This window comes from Sinohyriopsis cumingii, chromosome 5, assembly GCF_028554795.1.
Source record: "Sinohyriopsis cumingii isolate HCF-2022 chromosome 5, ASM2855479v2, whole genome shotgun sequence".
NCBI lineage: Eukaryota > Metazoa > Mollusca > Bivalvia > Unionida > Unionidae > Sinohyriopsis > Sinohyriopsis cumingii.
In genome coordinates, this window is record NC_142965.1 from 37,775,849 (window position 1) to 37,800,626 (window position 24,778).

Genomic DNA, 24,778 nt, shown 5'->3' on the forward strand with positions numbered 1-24,778 from the left:
ATCGACGAGACAAATGCTATTACGATGTTACTCGCTAGGACATAAAAAATGAAACCACTAACAGTAAAACAAGAAGCTGATTTAATATAACATAAATATGCTATATTTGCGAGGGGGTGCTTTTGCCTCAAGATAGATTAAAAGATCACTGCCATATTACTCGAAAGTATCGTGGTCCATCACATGATAAATGGAATTTAAAATATACCGCACTGAACTTCGTTCCTGTTGTCTTTCACATTTTCAGAGGATATGATTCTCATCTCATAGTTCAAGTATTCAATAATAAAGATACAATAAACCGCCTAAGAATTAATAACAACAATAAATTAAAGTACATCCCAAATAACATTGAAAAGTACAAGTCACTCATACTAGGCAAGTTAAGATTTATTGATAGTCTGTAGTTTATGGCAGCATCGCTAGACGAGCTAGAAAAAGGCTGCAGTAAACTTAATAATTTGATTGAACATTTCGGTGATAGATCAAGCCTGCTGACACGAAAAGGTATCTTTTCCTACAGGTATCTTGATAATTAGGATTAATTTAATGTAATGTGTCTACCTGACAATGATTAGTTTTATTCTAGGTTCAATCTTGAAAGTGTTAGTGATGATAATTACGCTTATGTTCGATCGATTTGGGTGTAAAAACTTAGGAGATCATCATGATTTATATCTTATCACATACGTTCTGTTGCTCGCAGATATATTTGAAAATGTCAGAGTTGTCAGCGCTGATAACTACGGACTCAACCGAGCTTGATACTATTCGGCATCCGGACTAAGCTGGTATCCATTACTCAAGCACAGTAAAATAAAACTAGAACTGTTAACAGACCCAGATATGTTCAACTCTATAGAACATGGAATCCAAGGCGGAATAAGCGTCATAACAAAAAATATACCCAAGCTAATAATAAATATCTACCCGACTATGATAGTACAGTTCCATCAAGTTGTATAGCGTATCTAGATGACAATAATTTATATGACTCTGGAATGTCCGACTCTATGCCATATGGTCCGTTTAGTTGGATCAGCAAAGAACAGTTTCTTAAAGAAACTGATAAAATCGTAACACACGACGATGTTAGTTATCTCACAGAAGTTTACATTTGCCATCCTTTTGAGTGTCATAATAAGCATAATGATTACCCATTTTGTTCAGATATAATGCTGATCGATTACAGTTTATTATCTGATGAACAGCGAAATTTTTCAAGTGAGTCATGAGATTAACTTTCTACCTCTTGTGAGGGTGGCCTTGGTTTCGGTTGTCCTGGGCTAGCTCGCCAAAGAACAGCTGCTTTGGGGTTTTGTTTTGATCCATGCAGATGGCATGGCCAGTCCAATGAATCTGGGCCTGGATTAGTTTGGCTTTGATGCTTGTTGTGTTGGCTCTACCAAGGACTTCCTGGTTGGTGATTCAGTCCTGCCACTTGATCTGCATGATGGATCTCAGGGAGCACTGGTGGAATTGTTCCAGCTGACTGATATGCATTCGGTAGACAGTCCAAGTCTCACAGCCATACAAGAGAGATGTGAGGACAACTGTATTGTACACTTTCATCTTTGTTGACAGGCATATGTCCTTGTACTACAAGATCTTGGTCAGGAGTCGTCCGAGTGCTTGGTTGGCTTTTTGGATCCTCGCAGTGATCATTGTCCAGGAACCATCACTGGATATTGTGCTGCCAAGGTATTTGAAACAATCCACATTCTTCAGCTGCGTGTCACCTGATGCAGGGTTGTGATGGGACAGTGTTTGGGGCGGGCTGGAAAAGGACTTCTGTCTTTCCCAAGCTAACTGTGAGTCCAAACAGACTGGAGGCTTTCGAGAACCTGTCCACGATTGTCTGTAGGCAAGTCTCTTCATGGGCCATGAGGGCACAGTCATCTGGTGTACGACTACTAGAGACTTTAAACGCAAAAAGGTGTACGAATGAGAGCTTTCATCATATTTAAAAGTGGCAGCTTAAGCTTAAAGCACTTTAAAGATGAAGCGGTCATATCATGATGTCACCCAAATGTCACCCAAAACTTGTCACAGGTGTATGGCATTGTCCAATAAAATCTGATTGTTCCACTGTAAGATGTTTCTAATATATTACAAGAAGTTTCCAAGTGTGATATTTGATAAAAGAGCAACAGATATGTTATATTTATTGTTTGTTTGTTCATATATGACTATATATAAATTATAATGTATGATCCTGATATAAGCTAGTAATTACTTCATTTATTGACTTTAATTCACATATGAATAAGCTCACTCAGACATCACCTACTAAGACAGAATCACATGACCTGAATGCAGACATATGATTTACAGTTTCGATCTTGTCTGTCTGCCACTGGTGGAAATTAGCAGTTATAAATATTGGAAGCAGGTAATAATAATTAGGTATACAAAAAGAGGAGACAAAATACAACGATAACTTTAGTCTTTCTGTTCTCTTACATTTTCTGACTCTCGTGTTAAATATTTGGATAGTGGTTTTAGATGTCCCGCTCAAAGAGTAACAATCCAAACTTCTACCTTAGGATGAGAAAGCTTAGATGAATATATAATAAATCATTCTTGACTTTTTCTCTCAAGTTTATTCGCCCTCAAAACCATGTCAGCCTCAAAAATAAGCTTCTCAAACATTTAATGCACATGATTTGCTCTATGCTTTGTTTTCCTGGACACAAATCCGTCTGTACAATAGGTATTGCAAGGTACAAGTTACTACATCTGATAATATGCATCTTTTGGGAAAATAACATACATAGTTTTCAAGGAGAAACAAAATATATCATCGATAAAGCATACCCACTGGTATGGTGTAACTTCAACTGATGCTAAAATTTAACCCTCCAGTTTTCCCATAAATATATTAGCATACAAAGAGGCCATTTTTGTACCCACTGCATGCAGTTCCATTGATTTGGAGTTAGTTTTCTTCATTAAATTTAAAGTTATTTAGTTTTAGGACAAGCTCCAGGAATTGGACTAAGATGATTTCATATCAAAGGCAAACAACTTCTATCCTTCAATAAAATTCATGGCAGAAGTCTCTATCTCAAGGCTGATTTCATATCAAAGGCAAACAACACTGCATTAGGAACACCCCATATAGCCAGGCACTGAAGATACACAGAATTTGCTCCGACAATGATACATTCCTAAAAAGGTCTGAAGAGCTATCTAAACATTTAATTTACTGAGGCTATGAACAAAACCTGATTACAGAAGCAACCCAATGGGCTAAATAAACAAACATCGATGACCTACTAAAATATGGAAAGAAGGAAAAGGCTGATAGGATACCATTTATCCTGACCTACCATCCAGACAACCCCAAAGTAGGTAAAATCATCAGGAAACACTGGCCCATCGTGGAATCGTCGGATGTACTAAAGTTAATCCTCCCAAACAAACCTGTAGTAGCCTACTAAAGCTAACGCCAATCACTAATCAAGACCATCCTAGTCAATCTGGCCCCTGTGGTGATAAAAGGTGCAAAAACCTGTCAACATATGATAGAGACTAGGACATTTTCTAGCACAGTGACTAAAGAAAAACTAAACATCCATGTTCCAAACAAAACATACAAAACAGAGAATGTAATTTATCTCATCACATGTAAGATCTGTAGCCTTCAGTATGTCAGAGAAACTCAAAAGCTGTACAAAAGGATCAACCTTGAAGTTCAATGATCTGATCGGATGACAAAGAAGCTGTACAGAATACAGAACAGCTCTCCTCCCCTGGCCACACTTTCAGTGATATAACACTTATTGAAATTGCTCACAACCCGAATTGGAATTCTGAAATCAGGAAAGAAAAGGAATCTTACTGGACACGCCACCTTAGAACATTGAAGCTAATTGGTTTAAACCAAGAAGACTAGAGAAAAAAAACAGCCATGCACAAATAAAATTATCTTTGCAGCCGACACATTTTCTTTTAAATAATTTTCTAAATTTACTTAATAACCTATAATTGCTATTATAACCATGAAATATCCAGGATATAATTTGCACTTACATAAATTTACAAAAAACAACAGATGTCATTATGGCTGACATCAATTTCTAGGTCAAAAAATATTTTCTGGCATATGCAGCAAGTTGAAATAAACTAGCTGAAACATGATCAACTAAATGGACAGCCCCTTACACAGCTCACAAAGCTTACATATTGCCTTTCTGGCATTATTTGCTTTGAGATTTGGCAACTGACAGTTTATACCATGATAAACTCAGTAAAAACAACATTAAACTCTTTCATATTTTCATGTCAGAACTTGCCAACTTGTTGCCTAGGATTGGAATGGAAAGAATAAATAGTATTTTTACCTTAGGGAAATGGGAAATGCTTTCCATGAATCTCTGATTCTTTTTCCACTCTTGCTGCCACTTTTTATGGTTGTACACTGGCTTACAATCAATAACTCTATACAACATGGCTAGATTCTCTTCTGTTACCCTACTTAAATAACGTTGTCGTTTCTCTCTATTTAAACTGCAAAGAGAACATTTTATTTTATTTGGTTATTTTCAAATTTTAATAAACTATAAATATATAAGTAGGTAATATCATGGAACAACCCAAACCAAGTTACCAATGAAAATTATATTGCTCTTTAACTTGGACAATATTTTTAAAATAAAGGAATAAATGTTTTATATTATGGATTAAACTTTGATTACCATTATTCAGCTGGACATTACATTTTCTATAAACAAATATGAAGACGTATTTATATAAGTTGCACTTTTATATCTACATGTATGTACAAGAAAAAGAAGAAGCAGAAACCCACGTCAGTAAGGGACAATTGACTGGTTTACAATGGCCTTAAATGGTTTATAGTGGTATGATCCCTGTTAAGACTTCATGAAAATTGACCCAACAGCAATTGGGGAACAGTTGTTTTAAATGTGTTTTAATTCTTCCTTAATTTCAATGGGACCATTTTTAAAATGGCAGATTAGCATCACTGATACAAATCTGAATGGCCTTCATTTTTATCAGGATGTCTATAACAGTGAATATTTGATGGCAGACATGTATGAACTGTATGAATATAGAAGGCTTTAAATGTCAGACTGGTAATAAACTGTATGGATAAAGAAGGCTTGAAATCTCAGAGTGGTATCAACTGTATGGATATAGAAGGCTTTAAATGTCAGACTGGTAATAAACTGTATGGATAAAGAAGGCTTGAAATCTCAGAGTGGTATCAACTGTATGGATATAGAAGGCTTTAATTCTCCAATTGGTATCAAATGTATGGATATGGAAAGCTAGCAATCTTAGATTGGTATCAACTGTATGGATATCAAAGACTTGAAGTCTCAGACTGGTATAAACTGTGTTGATATGGAAGGCTTTAAATCTCAGATTGGTATAAACTGTATAGATATGGAAGGCTTTAAATCTCAGATTGGTATAAACTGTATTGATATTGAAGGCTTGCAATCTCAGATTGGTATCAACTGTATGGATATGGAAGGCTTTAAATCTCACATTGGTATAAACTGTATTGATATGGAAGGCTTGCAATCTCAGATTGGTATCAACTGTATGGATATGGAAGGCTTTAAATCTCAGATTGGTATAAACTGTATAGATATGAAAGGCTTTAAATCTCAGATTAGTATAAACTGTATTGATATGGAAGGTTTTAAATCTCAGATTGGTATCAACTGTATTGATATGGAAGGCTTGCAATCTCAGATTGGTATTAACTGTATGGATATGGAAGGCTTTAAATCTCACATTGGTATAAACTGTATTGATATGGAAGGCTTGCAATCTCAGACTGGTATCAACTGTATTGATATGGAAGGCTTGCAATCTCAGATTGGTATCAACTGTATGGATATGGAAGGCTTGCAATCTTAGATTGGTATCAACTCTATTTATATGGAAGGCTTTAAATCTCACATTGGTATAAACTGTATTGATATGGAAGGCTTGCAATCTCAGATTGGTATAAACTGTATTGATATGGAAGGATTTAAATCTCAGATTGGTATCAATTGTATGGATATGGAAGGCTTTAAATCTCTAACTGGTTTTAACTGTATGGATATGGAAAGCTGGCAATCTTAGATTGGTATCAACTTTATGGATATCGAAGACTTGAAGTTTCAAATTGGTAATAAACTGTATGGATATGGTAGGCTTTAAATCTCCAATTGGTATCAGCTGTATGGATATGGAAAGCTTTTCTCGTTAGTTTCTCACTATAATGATGTGGGAAATATACTGCATAAGTGAGATCCATTTTATTTGAAGGATGGTGCTGTTCTGGTGCATTTTATAGTGTGGATCATTATATGTAGTAGAAAATGATTTGATTTGATTTTAACCTCACTTTGTAAATCTGTAAATCTGTCAGCTACATACTATTACATCATCATTTTATACCAATTTACATCAGTTTCAACCAGACAAACATATACACACAAAAGATGATGCAAAAAAACATCGTTTCAGACAATTAAAAATCATTATAAAAATAAATTGTTGTCTCATGTAGGAATTTCTAAGGTCAAAATGCTGTTGCTTTTTGTACATTTAATTATTGTATTTTTGATAACATTTTTGATAATCCCTTGAAAAAAACTGCATTCTATTTGACGGGAAAATTCTTTTTTTCAAATGACAAACATATGTATATGTAAATTTTATACCTGAAGGAGTGTGTGTGTGTGGTTAGGATTTTAACATAGCTTTAACAATTTTTCAGTCATATTGCTACAATGTCTGCAGTGTGGCAGTTTATAGCGATGTCTAGCACTGGAGCATCATGCTGCAGACATGTAGTGTGATGTCCCCCACCCAGTCACATTATCCTGACACCTAGGCTGACCAGTCCTAACACTAACCTCTTAATGCTGAGCACCAAGCGAGGCAGCTGTTAGTACCATTTTTGTAAGTCTTTGTATACCTGAAAGAATGTGTTGTTATGCATCATGGCTGACACAAATGCACACAATTCCATACACATTATATATATATATATATATATATATATATATATATATATATATATATATATATATATATATATATATATTATATGCTCATTTTTTTTTCTCCGTTAACTTTACATTGTCAGAATCGTTCGGTATTTTACAATATTGCACACCTTCATTTTCCATTCACATGCATAAAGGAACTACTTTCTATTGTAAACAAACAATGGACGCAGATGCCAGCACTTTTGATTTGTAAACAAATCATGTACACTCGCATAGTAGGAGTTTTATGCTGTGGTTGTTTAAATTTGTTTCTGAATGAAGTAAAGCATTGTTTTGTAGATTGCCACATACCAGTTGCTTTGGCACATTCAGATGCAAGAAAGGGTCCTTACAAATAACATACAAGTGTCAAGACATAAACTGTCTTCTTTAGCTGGTGATAAGAATGGCAAAAAATACACTTACAGTTTTACATCCTGAATTTCCTCAAAATGTGCTTTCTTAGTTCTGCAAATCCGAAATACATTAGCCATGTCATAGGTTCTCAATCTTGATTACACATTTCGAAATTGTACTGTAATTTTGATGATAAGTGCAATTACATCCTCCTTACTGCACTCAAAATGAAATAAGCATTAAATTCCATAGCGTCTTTTTGATGCTTGCAATTGAAAGACTTCTTCTTTTTCCCACATTATGATTTCAAACATTCAATGACAGAAACTGAAACACATTTGCAGATGTCGACATGCTTCTCCCTCGCTTCTTCAATCCAATGTATTTCATGTGGAACTGTCACATATAAATCCAGTCCATAATCACAGAATTTCAAAGAATTAAAACAAAATATCAAACTCTATTCATTCTAGGTCAAACGGAAAAGTTGTTGCAATGTGCATTCATTCACAATATTACTCCAAATTTCAATTTTAACTAGATGTGCCATTTTCTTTTGAAAGTTATGTTGAGTGCACGACTAAGTTCAAATTTATCTGGGTGGAATTATGTGCGCAGTAATAATGTTGTTATTGTGTAATGATGAATCTGCGCTTGTGTATTTAGTTTGGAGTATGGCATACATTCAGTTATTTTGTTTCTTGTTGTGTATTTTGTTAATATAATTAAGCATTAGGTAGAATTTTAAAAAATTAGCATATAATAAAATGGTTACTGCATTTGTATAGGGAAAATATGAACTCGTTATGTCGGATGAATATACTGCACTCCCAAGGTCATGCAGTATTTACATCCGAAAAAACTCATTCATATTTTCCCATACAAATGCATATATATATATATATATATATATATATATATATATATATATATATATATAGGTATTATGGGATTCTGGGGAACTTAAATACTGAAATCTGATCCATAACATAGATCCTACTAAATAGAATATCTTTGATGAACACTTGCAGTTTACCATGGTAAATGAGTAGCTGAAATTTTTTACAGATGACTGATTTACTGTATATTATAAAATAAAAACAGATAAATGACAGACCTTTTAAATTCTGTATTTTTATTGCTATTGTTCTCTCCACTTCTTGTTCTCTTAACATATGATATTTTCTCCAGTAGAATTCTGTTGTGTCTTTCTAATGTTGCCAGTCTCTCTTCTTCCAGCTAAAATGACAAAGAAATATGTTTTAATTAAATATCTTGTATCCATTTAACTAATACTTATATTATCTGACTTACTGGGTCTATAAATGTATACAATATAATTGGTTTTCACTTGTTTTTTTATTTTATTTTTGGCATAGCCCTGGAAAGACCAATGAGGGGTTGCAATTTTGTTTCTTTCTTCCTTTGTTTCCTTGTGTAATTTTGTGTTTTATTGCAATACTGGCTTATATCATCAAGATCTTGGATGGATTCAGTAATGACCAAGATCCATGCATATCAATGATGTAATCTTACATAGGATTGACTGAGCTTGTTACCATTCTGGAGGGAATATTTCTCCTCTGACTTTGATCAAACTTGGAATGTATGCTAAAATTATTATGATCTCCTACAAGCTCAGTAATGAGAAAGGACTACTCTTGATAATGGGGAGATATTGCATTTGACTGACTGAACTTGCTACCCCTTGGGAAGTAACATTTCTGATCTGATTTTCATCACACTGTTATATAAGCTTGTGTCATCAAAATCTTTGAAGAGTTAGATAATGAGTGAGATTCATGGACGAGTCTGATAATGAGTGAGATCAATGGATGAGTTAGACAAAGGGTGAGAACCAAGTTAGGATAATGAATGAGATCAATGTATTAGATAATGAGTGAGATCCATGGATGAGTTAGATAATGAGTGAGATCCTTGGATGAAAGTAGATAAAGAGTGAGATCCATGAATGAGTTTAATAATGAGTGAGATCCATGGATGAAATTAGATAAAGAGTGAGATCAATGGATGAGTTAGACAAAGGGTGAGAGCCAAGTTAGGATAATGAATGAGATCAATGTATTAGGTAATGAGTGAGATCCATGGATGAGTTAGATAATGAGTGAGATCCATGGATGAAATTAGATAAAGAGTGAGACCCATGAATGAGTTTGATAATGAGTGAGATCCACAGATAAGTTTGATAATGAATGAGATCCATAGATAAGTTTGATAATGAGTCAGATCCATGGATGAGTTAGATAATGAGTGAGATCCATTCAAATGAATGATTGTGATGATCATACACCTGATCCTGTTATCATTCTGGAGGCCATAATTCTGATTTAATTTTGTTCAAACTTGGAATATATGTGTATATCATCAAGATCTCTGATGAGATAGATTCACCATACCAAAGAGGTGGTCTTACATTTGACTGGCTGAGTTGTTATCATTCTGGAGGCCATATTTCCAATACAATTTTTATTAAACTTGGAATATATGCCCTTGTACAAGTTTGATCATGAGTGAGATGCATGCATATTAATGGAATGATCTTAAATCTGATTGGTTCAGCTTATTACCACTCTGAAAGCCATATTTTTTATATGAATTTGATCAAACTTTATATGTATATATATATATATATATATATATATATATATATATATATATATATATATATATATATATATATATATATAATTTTATATTATTTTATAGATGGGCTCAATAATGAATGAGATCAACATGTTATATCTTTAACAGGTGTGATCTCAGAGGTCAAAAGTCAGCAGGGTGAGTGAGGATTGATAGAATTCCAAATTCCTGTGGATTACCTGAAAGTGATAATGTATAAATACATACAGATTTTAAACATTTTGTAAAATTAAGCAGGGGGTATCATCCCTCATGCCAGTTTATCTTGTGACAATAATATTACTATGGCAGGAGACCCAAAAAATAGAAATTACTTTATATTTCTTTTCATTATAAGTACATGTAGAATTACATCAAAATAACCTTTTCCCTTATAACAAGATTAGAAAAAGAACATATAGTGTGATAAATGAAGTGGTTCTCATATCATTGTTTCATGGGAGCCATGAAAGTTTATCAGGATATATGCGAGGTCAGGTTACATTTTACTGATATGCATTATATTGAATAATACAAGTCTGCTAGTACAATGGGATTCATGACTGTATGCATGGCATTCCATAAACACCATTAACTGAGTAATTTACCTGCCTAGATCTGATCAAGCAACCAGATAATTTTGCATCCCCTACCTCTGTTACTTTAAAATTTTCACTGGCTAATCCCAGTTTTATGGACTATTCTGTAAAACTAAGGACTATATTATAATGATGCACTTCATCATGAGGGACCACTGTATATCATGTGTAATACATTGCTCAGGTAATTTATAATGGGGGTACTGTATATCATATATAACGTTACTCGGGTAATTTATAGTGAGGAACAACTGCATATCATGTTTGATATTTGATTTTGTAGAACATTGTAAAGAGGCTTTTCATTATGGGGGCCAATGTATATTATATTTTCTAGTGTATAACATTATTCTGAGGAACTTTGTAGTGGGGGACAACAGTACATCATATTTACTTAAGTATAACATTATCTTGAGGTGAACAGTGTAAATTCAGATCTGCCATCACACCAACACTGTCCATGTAAACACTGCATTGACCCAAATCTGCCATCACATCTACACTGTCCATGTAAACACTGCACAGACCCAGATCTGCCATCACATCTGCACTGTCCATGTAAACACTGCACAGACCCAGATCTGCCATCACATATATACTGTCCATGTACACACTGCACAGACCCAGATCTGCCATCACATCTGCACTGTCCATGTAAACACTACACAGACCCAGATTTGCCATCACATCTGCACTGTCCATGTAAACACTGCACAGACCCAGGTCTGCCATCACATATATACTGTCCATGTACACACTGCACAGACCCAGATCTGCCATCACATCTACACTGTCCATGTACACACTGCACAGACCCAGATCTGCCATCACATCTACACTGTCCATGTATACGCTGCACAGACCCAGATCTGCCATCACATCTACACTGTCCATGTACACACTGCATAGACCCAGAACTGCCATCACATCTACACTGTCCACGTAAACACTTGCATAGACCCAGATCTGCCATCACATCTACAATATCCATGTAAACACTGCACAGACCCAGATCTGCCATCATATCTACACTGTCCATGTAAACACTGCATAGACCCAGATCTGCCATCACATCTACACTGTCCATGTACACACTGCACAGACCCAGATCTGCCATCACATCTACACTGTCCATGTAAACACTGCATAGACCCAGATCTGCCATCACATCTACACTGTCCATGTAAACACTGCACAGACCCAGATCTGCCATCACATCTGCACTGTCCATGTACACACTGCATAGACCCAGATCTGCCATCACATCTACACTGTCCATGTACACACTGCACAGACCCAGATCTGCCATCACATCTACACTGTCCATGTAAACACTGCACAGACCCAGATCTGCCATCACATCTGCACTGTCCATGTACACACTGCATAGACCCAGATCTGTCAATGCATTCACACTGTCCATGTAAGCACTGCACAGACCCAGATCTGCCATCACATCTACACTATCCATGTAAACACTGCATAGACCCAGATCTGCCATCACATCTACACTGTCCATGTACACACTGCACAGACCCAGATCTGCCATCACATCTACACTGTCCATGTAAACACTGCACAGACCCAGATCTGCCATCACATCTGCACTGTCCATGTACACACTGCATAGACCCAGATCTGTCAGTGCATTCACACTGTCCATGTTAAAACCATAGACCCAGATATGCCAATGCATTCACACTGTCCATGTTAACGGCACAGACCCAGATTTGCCATCACATCTACTCTACCAATTTTATTTGAAACTTCAACTTAACTATGTAAACCCCGAGCTGCCTGCAAATTGTGACAGCAATTATAGATCTAGGAATTTTATGTTGCATACAACTTTATGCCCAATATACATGTGTAAATAGACATTCAGGGTTTATTATAGAACAGAAAATTGAGGGAGTTAAATAATTTAAAATTGCTACTTGTCCCAGGAAAATAATGTAGTGTGACACTAGCTTTATTGTGTATAAACTGATACTCATCTTGTGGGATGTATGGTACTGTAATGTGACTCTAGCTTTGTGATGTTTAAATTGTGATTATTTCTTGTCTTTCTTTCTAAAGTGTATTCCATCTCTTAAAGCACCATTTACATTGTCTAAGCTATTAAATGTACTTAATATTAACTGTAACATTTGTTCTACAACTGATATCAAATATATATACTGAAGTCTCAATAAAATCAAATTACAAAAGTCTTTCTTTATGCATTAATTCTTTATGTTCAAATGACCATGCTGTGTAGCAATTAGTCTCCCTTTATGCACCAATTATTCCTGTTCATTGTCTATGCTGTGTAGTAATCAATCTCCCTTTATGCATTAATTCTTTATGTTCAAATGACTATGCTGTGTAGTAATTAGTCTCCCTTTATGCACCAATTATTCCTGTTCATCGACTATGATGTGTAGTAATCAATCTCCCTTTATGCATGAATTATTTATGTTCATATGACTATACTGTGTAGTAATTAGTCTCTCTTCATGGATTAATTCTTTATGTTTATATGACTATACTGTGTTGTAATTAGTCTCTATGCATTAATTCTTTATGTTCATAGGACTATACTGTTAAGTAATTAGTTTCCCTTTATGCATTAATTCTTTATGTTCATATGACTATGCTGTGTTGTAATTAGTCTCTCTTTATGCATTAATTCTTTATGTTCATATGACTATACTGTGTAGTAATTAGTCTCTCTTTATGCATTAATTCTTTATGTTCATATGACTATGCTGTGTTGTAATTAGTCTCTCTTCATGGATTAATTCTTTATGTTCAAATGACTATGCTGTGTTGTAATTAGTCTCTCTTTATACATTAATTCTTTATGTTCAAATGACTGCTGTGTAGTAATTAGTCTCACTTTATGCATTAATTCTTTATGTTCAAATGACTATGCTGTGTAGTAATTAGTCTCACTTTATGCATTAATTCTTTATGTTCAAATGACTATGCTGTGTTGTAATTAGTTTCCCTTTATGCATTAATTCTTTATGTTCAAATGACTATGCTGTTTAGTAATTAGTCTCTCTTTATCCATTAATTCTTTATGTTCATATGACTATCCTGTGTTCTAGCAAGTCACTATGCCTGAATTCTTCCTGTTCAAATAACTATTGTGTGCAGAATTTGGGGTCCATGGCTTTAGTTTTGGATGGAACTTGAAAATGTTCATCAATAAGGACTTTACACTGAAATCTAACAACTGAGAATAATGGACACTCAAAGACAAAGAATTGTCACTTCTGTACTTACAAGTAAACTTTGTATTTAAAAACACTCATAAATGGAAATACAACATGCACAGTGAGCAGTGTCCTGTTCAGTTAGGTTTCATGAGGCTATTTTTTACATTCTTACCTTCAGTTTTTTCAACTTTAAATGAACATGCATGTAAGTGGCAGGAGCTCTGGTATCCACCATGGGTTTCACCTCTCTCAACTGAAGCACATAAATAATCAAAATAAATAAATTATCACACCATAAGAAAAAAATTCTTAATGATGTAAATTGACCAAAACTAATCTTCAGTGCAGTGTTTCATTGATTTGAGAGAGCAATGTGTTATTGGAATACATTTTTGTTATATTGAGACACTTCATACTGCGAGACCACTAATTATGGATGTTATTATGAGACACTTTCATACTGCGAGACCACTAATCATGTAATATGGATGTTATAATGAGACACTTTCATACTGTGAGACCACTAATCATGTAATATGAATGTTATAATGAGACAATTTCATACTGTGGGACCACTGTAAACATGCAATTTGGATGTTATAATGAGACACTTTATATTGTTGGACCACTTTAATAATGTAATATTGATCTGAGCAATAGAATTATTTTGTCAGATAATAATGCCATATTGACTAATTGCTTATCCAAGTCAAGCAAGCTAAAAACCAAGGGATCCTAATCTGTCATCCCATATTGTACTAGCAAGTAGGGTCCACCGTGTTTGAAGTGATCATAAGTGAAACAAACTGATCTGTAGGTACATTAAGCAATGACAAATCCAAAGGTTGTTCTAGAACTGAAAGGTTGTGGGTGGGGATGGGTGGTATATCCCTCTAAATTTGAAAAGGTAGACATTTTCTAAAAAATAAAATGGATTTAATGAGAATGCAATTGTAAGTAATATGATTTTTCATGCATCTTTTTGGCACAATTTCTTTGTAATTTAGCACCACATACATCCTGCAGGTCTAGATCTGTGTTGTTTCCTAGAGGTACATGGTATTACCAGTATGCCATTTACCATTATACTGTTTCCAGTGGTATGTACCATGGTACTTTTTCACTGTACCATTATGTCAGTAGTTTACATCAGTAAGGAATGTATGGAAATTCTAAAAGAATCTTGTTATGACTTTGATGATATCAACAGGTGTTCTCGTTATTCATCAGAAACAGATTTTAAAATTATCTTTTGATTTACAAAGCAGTTGTATCTGTCACAAATTAATAGTAACAAAAATATTTCTATTAATGATCCATTAATCACATCTTTGACACCTGTCATATATGCCAACATGGTGGTGAAATGAATTTGTGATTCTGCAAAATCCAACTTTCAGAAAAATTTCAGATTTAAAAAGAAAATCCAAAAAAGAAAAAACCAAATGTCACATTTTAGTTGTTTATGTGAATGTGTAAATATATATTCCTTTCAAGGAATGAATTATATGCTATGATTTTCATAAGTGCACTTGTTTTCTGTCTGTCTATATGTCATTTCTCAAGTCCACTAAATATATTCTTGTTTGTTGAGTAAGTGTGTTTTATGTTTACTGGTCCTCTCTGATTAATATCTTGCCCAGGTATTGTCATCCTGGGCAAAGTTTCTCTGCCTAATAAGTAGCGTAGCTAGAAAATAATTGTAGGTTTCAGCATCAACACTTCTTATTTTTATTAATGGGCCCTCCAATGTCAGCATGATGTCTTTCACAGTATCAGCTATAGTGTAAGCTTAATCATCCCACTCTAGTTACAGGTTTTAGATGACAAATTACACACACTGAGAAATACTGCATTGTTCATGGTACCCATGGTACTGCACTGTTTGTAGCTGGGCTCATGTTATACACAAGTTGTTGTTGTTGTTGTTGTTGTTGTGGGGTTTAATGCCATTTTTCAGCACACGATAGACTATACATGGCGGCCAGTATTAATGGTGGAGGAAGAACCCGGGAAAACCTTGGAAAGAACCACCGACCCACGAGAAACTACTGGCAAGCTTTCTCACATACCCACATTGGCTGAATCTGAGACTCGAACCTGTGCAGACAGAGGTGAGATGGCAGTGATCCGTAACGGACAGCGCTTTAGACCACTCGGCCACTCGGGGCCCCTTATACACAAGTTATATGATGGTATTCAAAACTATTTTAAAAATTACATTGCTGTCATAAATTATAGAGCTGTTTTATTTCATTGACTGACATGTCATGTGATTAAGAATTACTCATGATGCAGCACTGTCTTGATGTCAAGCAGATGAAATTGTATTTTCAATGTACTTTGACAGAGTTTATAAACAATGGCCAAAATATAGTTTTTGTAATTTATAGGGATCATGAAGTCAAGACATTTAAAAATCATTTCCACAAAATGCATGAATGTCCTTTGATTGACAAGTCATTCATGCAATGTGTAATTGACTTATAAGCTTCATGGCTTTATAACTATTGTGAAATATGAATTCAATCTTAAGAATCAATTGTAATTTCACAAGTTTGCATTAAATCACATAATGTAGCAATTGTATACCTCTGTTTTGTTGAAGTTGCATGAACTTGTGAACCTCTCTTATGGACCTTTGATTTGTGTCAGTCAATATGAAGTTTAATAGTACATGAAACTTTGTATCTTCTGAAACAATGGCCTATGATTGTGTATTATTTTACAAACTTCAAATGTGTCACAAGTACAGGGTAGCAGCTGCAGTATGATACAGTAGCTAGTCATGTTGTATGTAATCCAGGGCCATTAAAACAATTTACTCAAGGTTGAGTCCCTCCTTCATGAAGCAGCAGGACTTTTGGAAATTATTGACCATTCATATCCCATTGTGCATCCATAATTTTCAAAACACGTTACGGTGTTCATGTTCATTTAATCTTCTTAGTTTCAATGTCATTCACAGCGAACTTAAATGATCTCATCAAACTGTTCCCCAAGTAGTACTCTCACTTTTCTCAATGTTAGGGATTTCTCTGAGCCTGTTTGGGGCCAAAATGTCAGCCCCATTTACATTGCCAATAACTGTCCATTTTTCATGTAAATTCCCAAAAGAATCTTTAAAACATTGGATGCAATTTGCCAAGATAATTGCTATAATGCGAGTAACAAGGGATCTAAATAAACAAAGCAACAACTTAGGCTATTGAATTATTTATATTGTCAAGAATCAGCTTTATTCTCTTGTTTCTTAGTCATTCAGAAAATTCACAAAAAATTAAGGAAAATTTAGAAATGTTACACCTCGAGCTACGAAGTCAATCACTGTGATTTTAATTTATCAAATCCAACGCAAAAATGAGTTAAATAGCAATTCAATATGAGGTTGACCCATTGCTGAAATGTCTGTAAAGGGCATGGCATAATTTATAATGTAATTTCAAGCACACTTTGAAATTTTCTATTACTGTAGTCAGCAATAAAACAGGTGCCCCCTACACAGAACTGCTTATACTCAATCCTGGCTCAGGTTAAAATGGTAAAAGGTAATTGATTACATAATGTAATTTTATCAATTACATTTATCAATTACATTTGATTCTATTATATTATTTATTCATATATATTTCTGTATCTTATACATTTTAATGTGACACCAAAAAAATACTGACAGACAAAACATCTTTTGATTCCACATCTATATCACTGAGTCTAAAATAAAAGTTTGTATTATCCCCCATTCAAAGCAAAGGTGATTTTCTTTCTTAGGACAAAAGGAAAAAATATGTGTGGTTCTTGTAAAAGTGTGAACAAAAAAAGGACAGGAAGGTTAGTGTTAAGTTTTGCTTTTGTTACTTCTTTTTTAACCAGCTCATGTTAACTCATGTCACAGTATCCAGTCTAAAGTTACCAGATCAGATGTGAAAAATGAGGTATGGTTAGTGATGAAAGTTATAGGGTCAGCCAATAAATTGGGAAGGTCAGGTTGCCAGAACAAAATGTATTTTTTCTTTGCTCATATTCAACTGTAAATACAGGTTTAATTATTTTTTCTGTGTAAATATTTGGACTTGAATCTGTGATCATCATGAGCATTTTATATCCTGTGTAAATATTAGGACTTGAATCTGTGATCATCATGAGCATTTTATATCCTGTTGAACCATATTACATAATGAAATAAAAGGTGGCAAATGAGGCCAACTGCAAAACTGAAGTTATATAAGTTGTGTCTAAATTGCCAAAAATAACAAAATATAATGAATTACTTGCCACACACGCATGTCTTTTGGTTTTGAAAGAAGTTTGTTCACGAAAGTGATGTCATGCTGCAACAAAAACTAATCTTAATTACAGGATTATTACTTTCACAGCAATAACTTAAATTATTACTTGTTAAAAATTGTGATTATTACTTGTGACTACTTCAAATACTTAGATAATTAATTACCAATGATTATGATTACTGATTACAATTACCCCAGGATCTGACATACCCATATTAAGAGATGATTATAATTACCAATTACAATTATTCCTTGTCTAAAAGAGCCAGATCTGTAGATGACTTTGGCTACTGATTACAATTACTGCAGATCTGACTGACCCAGATTTGTAGATGGTTATCATTACTGACTATAATTACCCCAAGGCTAACTGACCCAGATTTGTAGATGATTATAACTACTGATTACAATTACCCCAAGACTGACAGACCCAGGTCTGTAGATGGTTATCATTGCTGATTTAACAATTACTCCAAGACTAACAGACCCATATCTATAGATGATTATGATTCCTGATAATAATTGCCCCAAGACTGACAAACCCAGATCAGGAGATGATAATGATTACTGATTATAATCACCCCAAGACTAACAGACCCAAATCTGTAGATGGTTATCATTACTGACTATAATTACCCCAAGGCTAACAGACCCAGATTTGTTGATTACAATTACTCCAAGACTAACAGACCCATATCTGTAGATGATTATGATTCCTGATAATAATTGCCCCAAGACTGACAAACCCAGATCAGGAGATGATAATGATTACTGATTATAATCACCCCAAGACTAACAGACCCAAATCTGTAGATGGTTATCATTATTGATTATCATAACCCCAAGGCCAACAGACCCAGATCCGGAGATGATTATGGTGGTGCTCTACAGTTTTGTATTTTGCACAGGGTTAGAATTTTAAAGAAAAAGAATTTCCCCAGCTTTCCTCACTGGTTATACTGGCTATTTAAAAAAGACCTTGTATATCTTAGGTAAAATTCAAAAAACCCTTAATTCCCTTTATTTAGGTGTATGATTGATGGGTGTAATATGGGTTATAGCATATACAGCTTGGCCTTACTGCAGATGCGCACCTTTCAAAAAAGTGCAAGCTCCACTTGGTCATTTTCACTTCCTGAACTTCAGAGGTAAATTGTATAAAAATGAGCTGATAGCTTTTTTACATTTTATATATTTGTAATTCATTCATTGCACTTTCAGAATCTGGTATTGTCTAGTCTGGCAAAATTCATTTTCCCTATTTTAATAGCTGCTATGGATAGTGTAAGTTAGACTAATTCAGGCTGATTTTTTAGCACAAGTGAGCAGTCATTTTAGTTAGCAGTATGCTTAGATCATGTACAATTTCCAAAAGTATAATATCCAAAGAAATATCATCCACATTACAATAGTTTAGCATAGAAGTATGCCAACATTCTCTCCACTGTGCATGTTTTAGATGCAAACAGCTTCACCTTACATACGCCACTCTCTCAAAAGTACATAATAACTGGTGAGCGCCCCCATATGATTACTAATTAAAATTACCCCAAGACTGACAGAACCAGATCTGTAGATGATTATGACTAATGATTATAATTACCCGAAGACTGTCAGATGGTTATATGATTACTGATTACAAATACCCCAAGACTGACAAACCCAGATCAGGCAATGATCATGATTACTGATTACAATTACTCCAGGACTGACAGACCCAGATCAGGTGATGATCATGATTACTGATTACAATTACTCCAGGACTGACAGACCCAGATCAGGCAGTGATCATGATTACTGATTACAATTACTCCGGGACTGACAAACCCAGATCAGGCAGTGATCATGATTACTGATTACAATTACTCCAGGACTGACAGACCCAGATCAGGAGATGATTATAATTGTTGATTACAATTACCCCAAGACTAACAGACCCATATCTGTAGATGGTTATCATTACTGATTATAATCACCCCAAGGCTATCAGACCCAGATATGGAGATGGCTATGATTACTGATTACAATTATGCAGATCTGGAGATGACTTTGGGTACTGATTACAATTACCCAAGGTCTGATACTCCCAAATATTGGAGATGATTTTGATTACTGATTAAAATTGCTCCATATGTTAGACTTTGATCTGGAGATGATTATAATTACTGATTACTATTACCCCACTTCTGAATGACCCAGACCTACCAATGCATACTTTTATTTTCTGACAGACCCAGACCTACCAATGCATACTTTGATTTTCTCTTAGATTTGTGCATCCAATGAGCAGAAAGGGAAAAATCCTGATTGCTAATTGAATGTGATCAATGTGACATGCAGGAGATGATGTGATACATATACTTTTTCTCCCAATTACAATTTGATCAATGAAAATTGGCACCATTTTCCAATGCAATGATTTGCAATGTGAAGAAATTTTCCAGTGTATTATTTGAATAATCCAAGAAGGAATCTCTAAATAGATAGATACAATTACTCCCCTAGGATAAGCTTAAGTGTGTGGAGTCACTGGAATATCATGACATATCGTTGTCAGCTTATTCACTCAGTTTTGTACTGTATTTACACAATTTAAAAATTCATGTCATATCTGACCAGCTAAAAGTCACTAAAACAAAGTAACATGGTTGTACCTGACTTGCTTTCACACTTTGATTGCTTACTCCTCAAAGCCAGTTCTACAACTTATGGCATTATAACATTTTTTCTAGACTTAGACAGTATTTAAAAAATTAGTGCCGTGGCAGTTTCGTCTGCTGCAGGAACTGTACCCATAACTCTTTATGCCATTTTTGTTATTCTTAAATGCATGCTGCTTTTGTAGAAATATTCCCCCACACACACACCCAAATCTTGGTAAGAATAACTTAAATCTACATTTATACTTTTTAAATAATATGTTCCATCTCGACAGAAAAAATATTTCCAGTCCTGTTGAAATCATTTAGAAAGTATTGTAGTAATAAACGTAGCCATATCTTGCACAGTGAATTCTGAAGAAAAATGTTATTGCAACACATACATGAATCAATCTTGTCGCAGTCAGCTTGACAGGTAACAATTAACTTTGATGTATGGGCTAGGCCCATGATTAATCTCTTGTCTGAGATGAATGTAATGCTCATGTTTGGGAGCACAACTGATCTTTAATTTGAATCTGCTGAGAAAACAGTCAGTGGCAGAGAGAGAAATGATGATAACTTGGGGTTAAGTGGCGGGAAACGACGACACAGAGACAGTCCACAGACAATTTTGGGCCATTTGAAATAATTGTCATAAACTGAGTCTTTCCAGAAATAATTAATAATAAAGGTGGAATATAGAGAATTATTCTAACTTCAATGGGTGTATTAGATAAAGTTAATCCTGATTGGTTAAGCTAGATGTGGGGGATGGGGTGTTTCCCAGACGAAATTCAATGCTTTAAGTAATTTCTCTCACAAAATTAGTCAGTCCATTTTCATTTAAATAAATTTATAAATATTTGTTGCATGTATTCATTTTAATTTCATACATCAAGTTTCCTTGAGTTCAAAGTTGATTGTCTGCATTCATTTGTCTTGAATGTAATATGACTCATGTATTTCAAGAATGTCATACAATATTACCTTGATATGAATTTGAGAGAATTGTTTGAATTTACTCCTATGTAATAGGAATCATGTAGTCTACGAGTTTCAAGTGTTACATATGATACTGACTGTGAGAATTGTGTGGATTTATCTGTCTTAAATTATATCAATCATGTATTCTATGAACTGACTTTAATATATCTGTAAATGTTATGTCAATGAATTACTTGTTATCAAGTAATGTAGTTAGGACAAGACGTGAAGTCCATTAATTCATTCTGCATATGCTGACCGACACCTATTCCAGTTAGTCCATTATCTCCACACAGAAAAGTTGGACAAATTACAGTTACACCAACAGCATGACTGCCATACTATGTAAAGTATGAAAATTGATGTAAACTATATGCATTTGATAGTAATAAGTATAAATAATAAAATAATAATGTATAAAATAAGAAAACATACTTACTACACAGGTAGACGTAGGACAGTTTATTGTGTCTGCATTATGTCATAGTCATTTAGAAATGCAGGAATGACATTAATTTAATGGTAATAAGGTTGTGTATCAGCTTCACGTCACAAACTGATGCATATAAGTATTAGTTTTGTTGAATTACGATAAGACGATGTATTAGCCTTTGTTGTGTTGAATTACGATAATATGATATGTGGCGTAACAAGGATGGGGATTATTGTTCGACCCCAGAAGAAAATAAATAAAAACCCTGACAAATATTTAGGTTGCATATTTATGTATTTATTTTAAAGGGGAAAATAGATCCATATATGCACCACGCAGTGGCAAAATTCAGCAGACAACCAAGCTATGGTTGGTGACTCAAAGGGGCTGGAGTGATATAGAGAGGAGGAAAAAGGAACTCCGACCTGTCACCAACAATGAATTTGGAAGGACTGGAGGCAACCCAGGTATGCTGAACAAACGAGTCCGGTCATTCACTCGATTTCATGATAAAAATTTGTTTTATCTGTATAACAGAACACGTAATTTCATATCTTATAAATTTTGTAATTCTGTTTCTAAGAGAAAGTGTATCATTCAACTGTCACGTTCATTTTCATTTTGTTTATGTGATTGATTAACGCTTTAACACCCTTACATCGTGCATAGCATGACTAGATCCTTTAAACATTATCAGCGTGCCAACATTGTCTGATGCCCCCACGACACTATTCTCTCTGGTCACTCCAACGGGTGTTCATAGCTACATAGGTTTACAATCTATTTTTGGGCAGACTAAGTAAATAAAATCGTTTCACCCTAATTTCACCCTGAGTGTCTGACCAGTGTTTAGTGTCAACATAAATGGTTCTACAAACCTTTTCCTTGTGTTCCTTGCAACATTTCTGGTCCCATTTCACCCGCAGTGGTTTATTGTAGTTTGGTAAAGTTGCGTTGTCCGGCCTTGTATCTACTGAACTGGTCATCGCGAAGAGTTGGCCTAGCCTCCGTCACTTATACCTTGTTGAAATTGAAAGTGAAACTGAATTACTGAGTATTGGAGTGCATGCCGGCAACACTAGTCACGTGATCAAACGGTATCGCCATAACAACACCAGGCTTATAAATGGACAGGTAATAGGCAGAATGAAGATGTTTATACGATATGTCATATATTTTTTTATCATCCTTTCCCACCCAAATTTTACTGTTATCCCTGTATTTCATTAATAATTAATTTATGTAATAATATTTTATATATACATATCTTCCAATGCTAAATTGGGTTTTCATTTAGACTTCTAACATAGTTTAAAATATTCGTGATATTTTTTTACATCTCATGTTCTGTATATTTATCCCTCCCTCTTCTTTACTCCTTCATGTATTCAGTAGGCAGATAGTGGAAGTGTATCATTCTATAAACAATTGATAAGTAGCTTATCTACTGTGTTCGGCCATTTATTCTCTCTCTCTCTCTCTCTCTCTCTCTCTCTCTCTCTCTATATATATATATATATATATATATATATATATATATATATATGCCACATGGGTTCGCTCGATAATGCTAAGTGGCGTAAGTGCCCAGATTGTTATGTTCTCTTCTATCTTTTATTTTTTTCTTCATATTTTTGTAGTTTTCTACTGCTGTATCTTTGCCAAAGGTAATACCTAAGGCTTTAACCGTCTCTTTAATTAGATGTGGGTAAGTCCCGGGTGATATCCTCGCCAGTTTTTTATTAGTAAGCTTTCTGTTTTGTCATGATTACTCCTGAACCTTGAAGTTTTCCCAAATTTTCAAATTCCCTTTTGTAAATGATTAAAGGAGTTTGAATCGGTTATAAAATTTGTACAGTCGTTATCATGTTGGAGCATTTTTAGTTCCTGTTTCGAATTCGGTATCCGAAATACTTGTGATATTTGTATTGTTTCTTATTTTGGAGCTCAGTACTTCTGTAGCTGTTATGTATAATAGCATGGACGGTGGGCAGCATTGCCTCACTGACCGTTCTGTATCGAATTCTTGAGTTTTCGCTCCATTTACACGTACTCTCGGAAAGATTTGAATGTACAGTATTTTGGTCCATTTTTGGAAATCGTGCCTGAAACCAACTTTTTCTAATACTCCATCTTGGTAGTCATGTTCAAGTCTGTCAAAAGTTTTCTCGCTTTCCGTTTTCTTTTGTCGTTTTCCGAGGTGCTTATTCTCGCAAGTTCCCCTTTATTTTCATTCGGTTTCTTTTTCCTTTCTTATCCTGAAATATATTTGTGTTATTGTTTTTAAATCTTGAATTTGAATTCCTCCCATTCTTTCCTTATGTTTCGATGCTACTTTTCCATAAAGTTGTTCAAGTCCGCTTCATTATTTCTTCATATCCTATATTAAGATGTTACTGTTCGGCTTCCACGTGCCGCCCCCCCCCCCCCCCTTTTTTTCCCCCGCTATTTTCCATAGTCAGATTTCAAACTATCAATGTATGGTCTGAAACGTTACAAATGATTCTTTTACGTTTTATACATATGCCATCCCATTGTCGGATATGGAATATTTGTCTGTTGACCTGGTTATCTCCATAATGTAAGTATATTCTCTTCACATA

The 24,778-nt window shown here is 34.6% G+C and overlaps 1 protein-coding gene across 1 annotated transcript; it reads right to left on the minus strand.

Moving 5' to 3' along the window:
• Positions 1-372: 372 nt before the first annotated feature.
• On the minus strand, positions 373-23,351 carry LOC149798962 (uncharacterized protein CFAP97D2-like). Its single transcript, XM_089957878.1, has 5 exons — positions 23,054-23,351; positions 14,000-14,080; positions 8,497-8,618; positions 4,347-4,512; positions 373-3,815 (listed from the first exon to the last, which is right to left on the minus strand). Exons 1-5 carry the CDS (start codon positions 23,159-23,161, stop codon positions 3,783-3,785), a joined length of 510 nt encoding a protein of 169 aa, XP_089814004.1. The 5' UTR covers positions 23,162-23,351; the 3' UTR covers positions 373-3,782.
• Between the last annotated feature and the right edge of the window lie 1,427 nt (positions 23,352-24,778).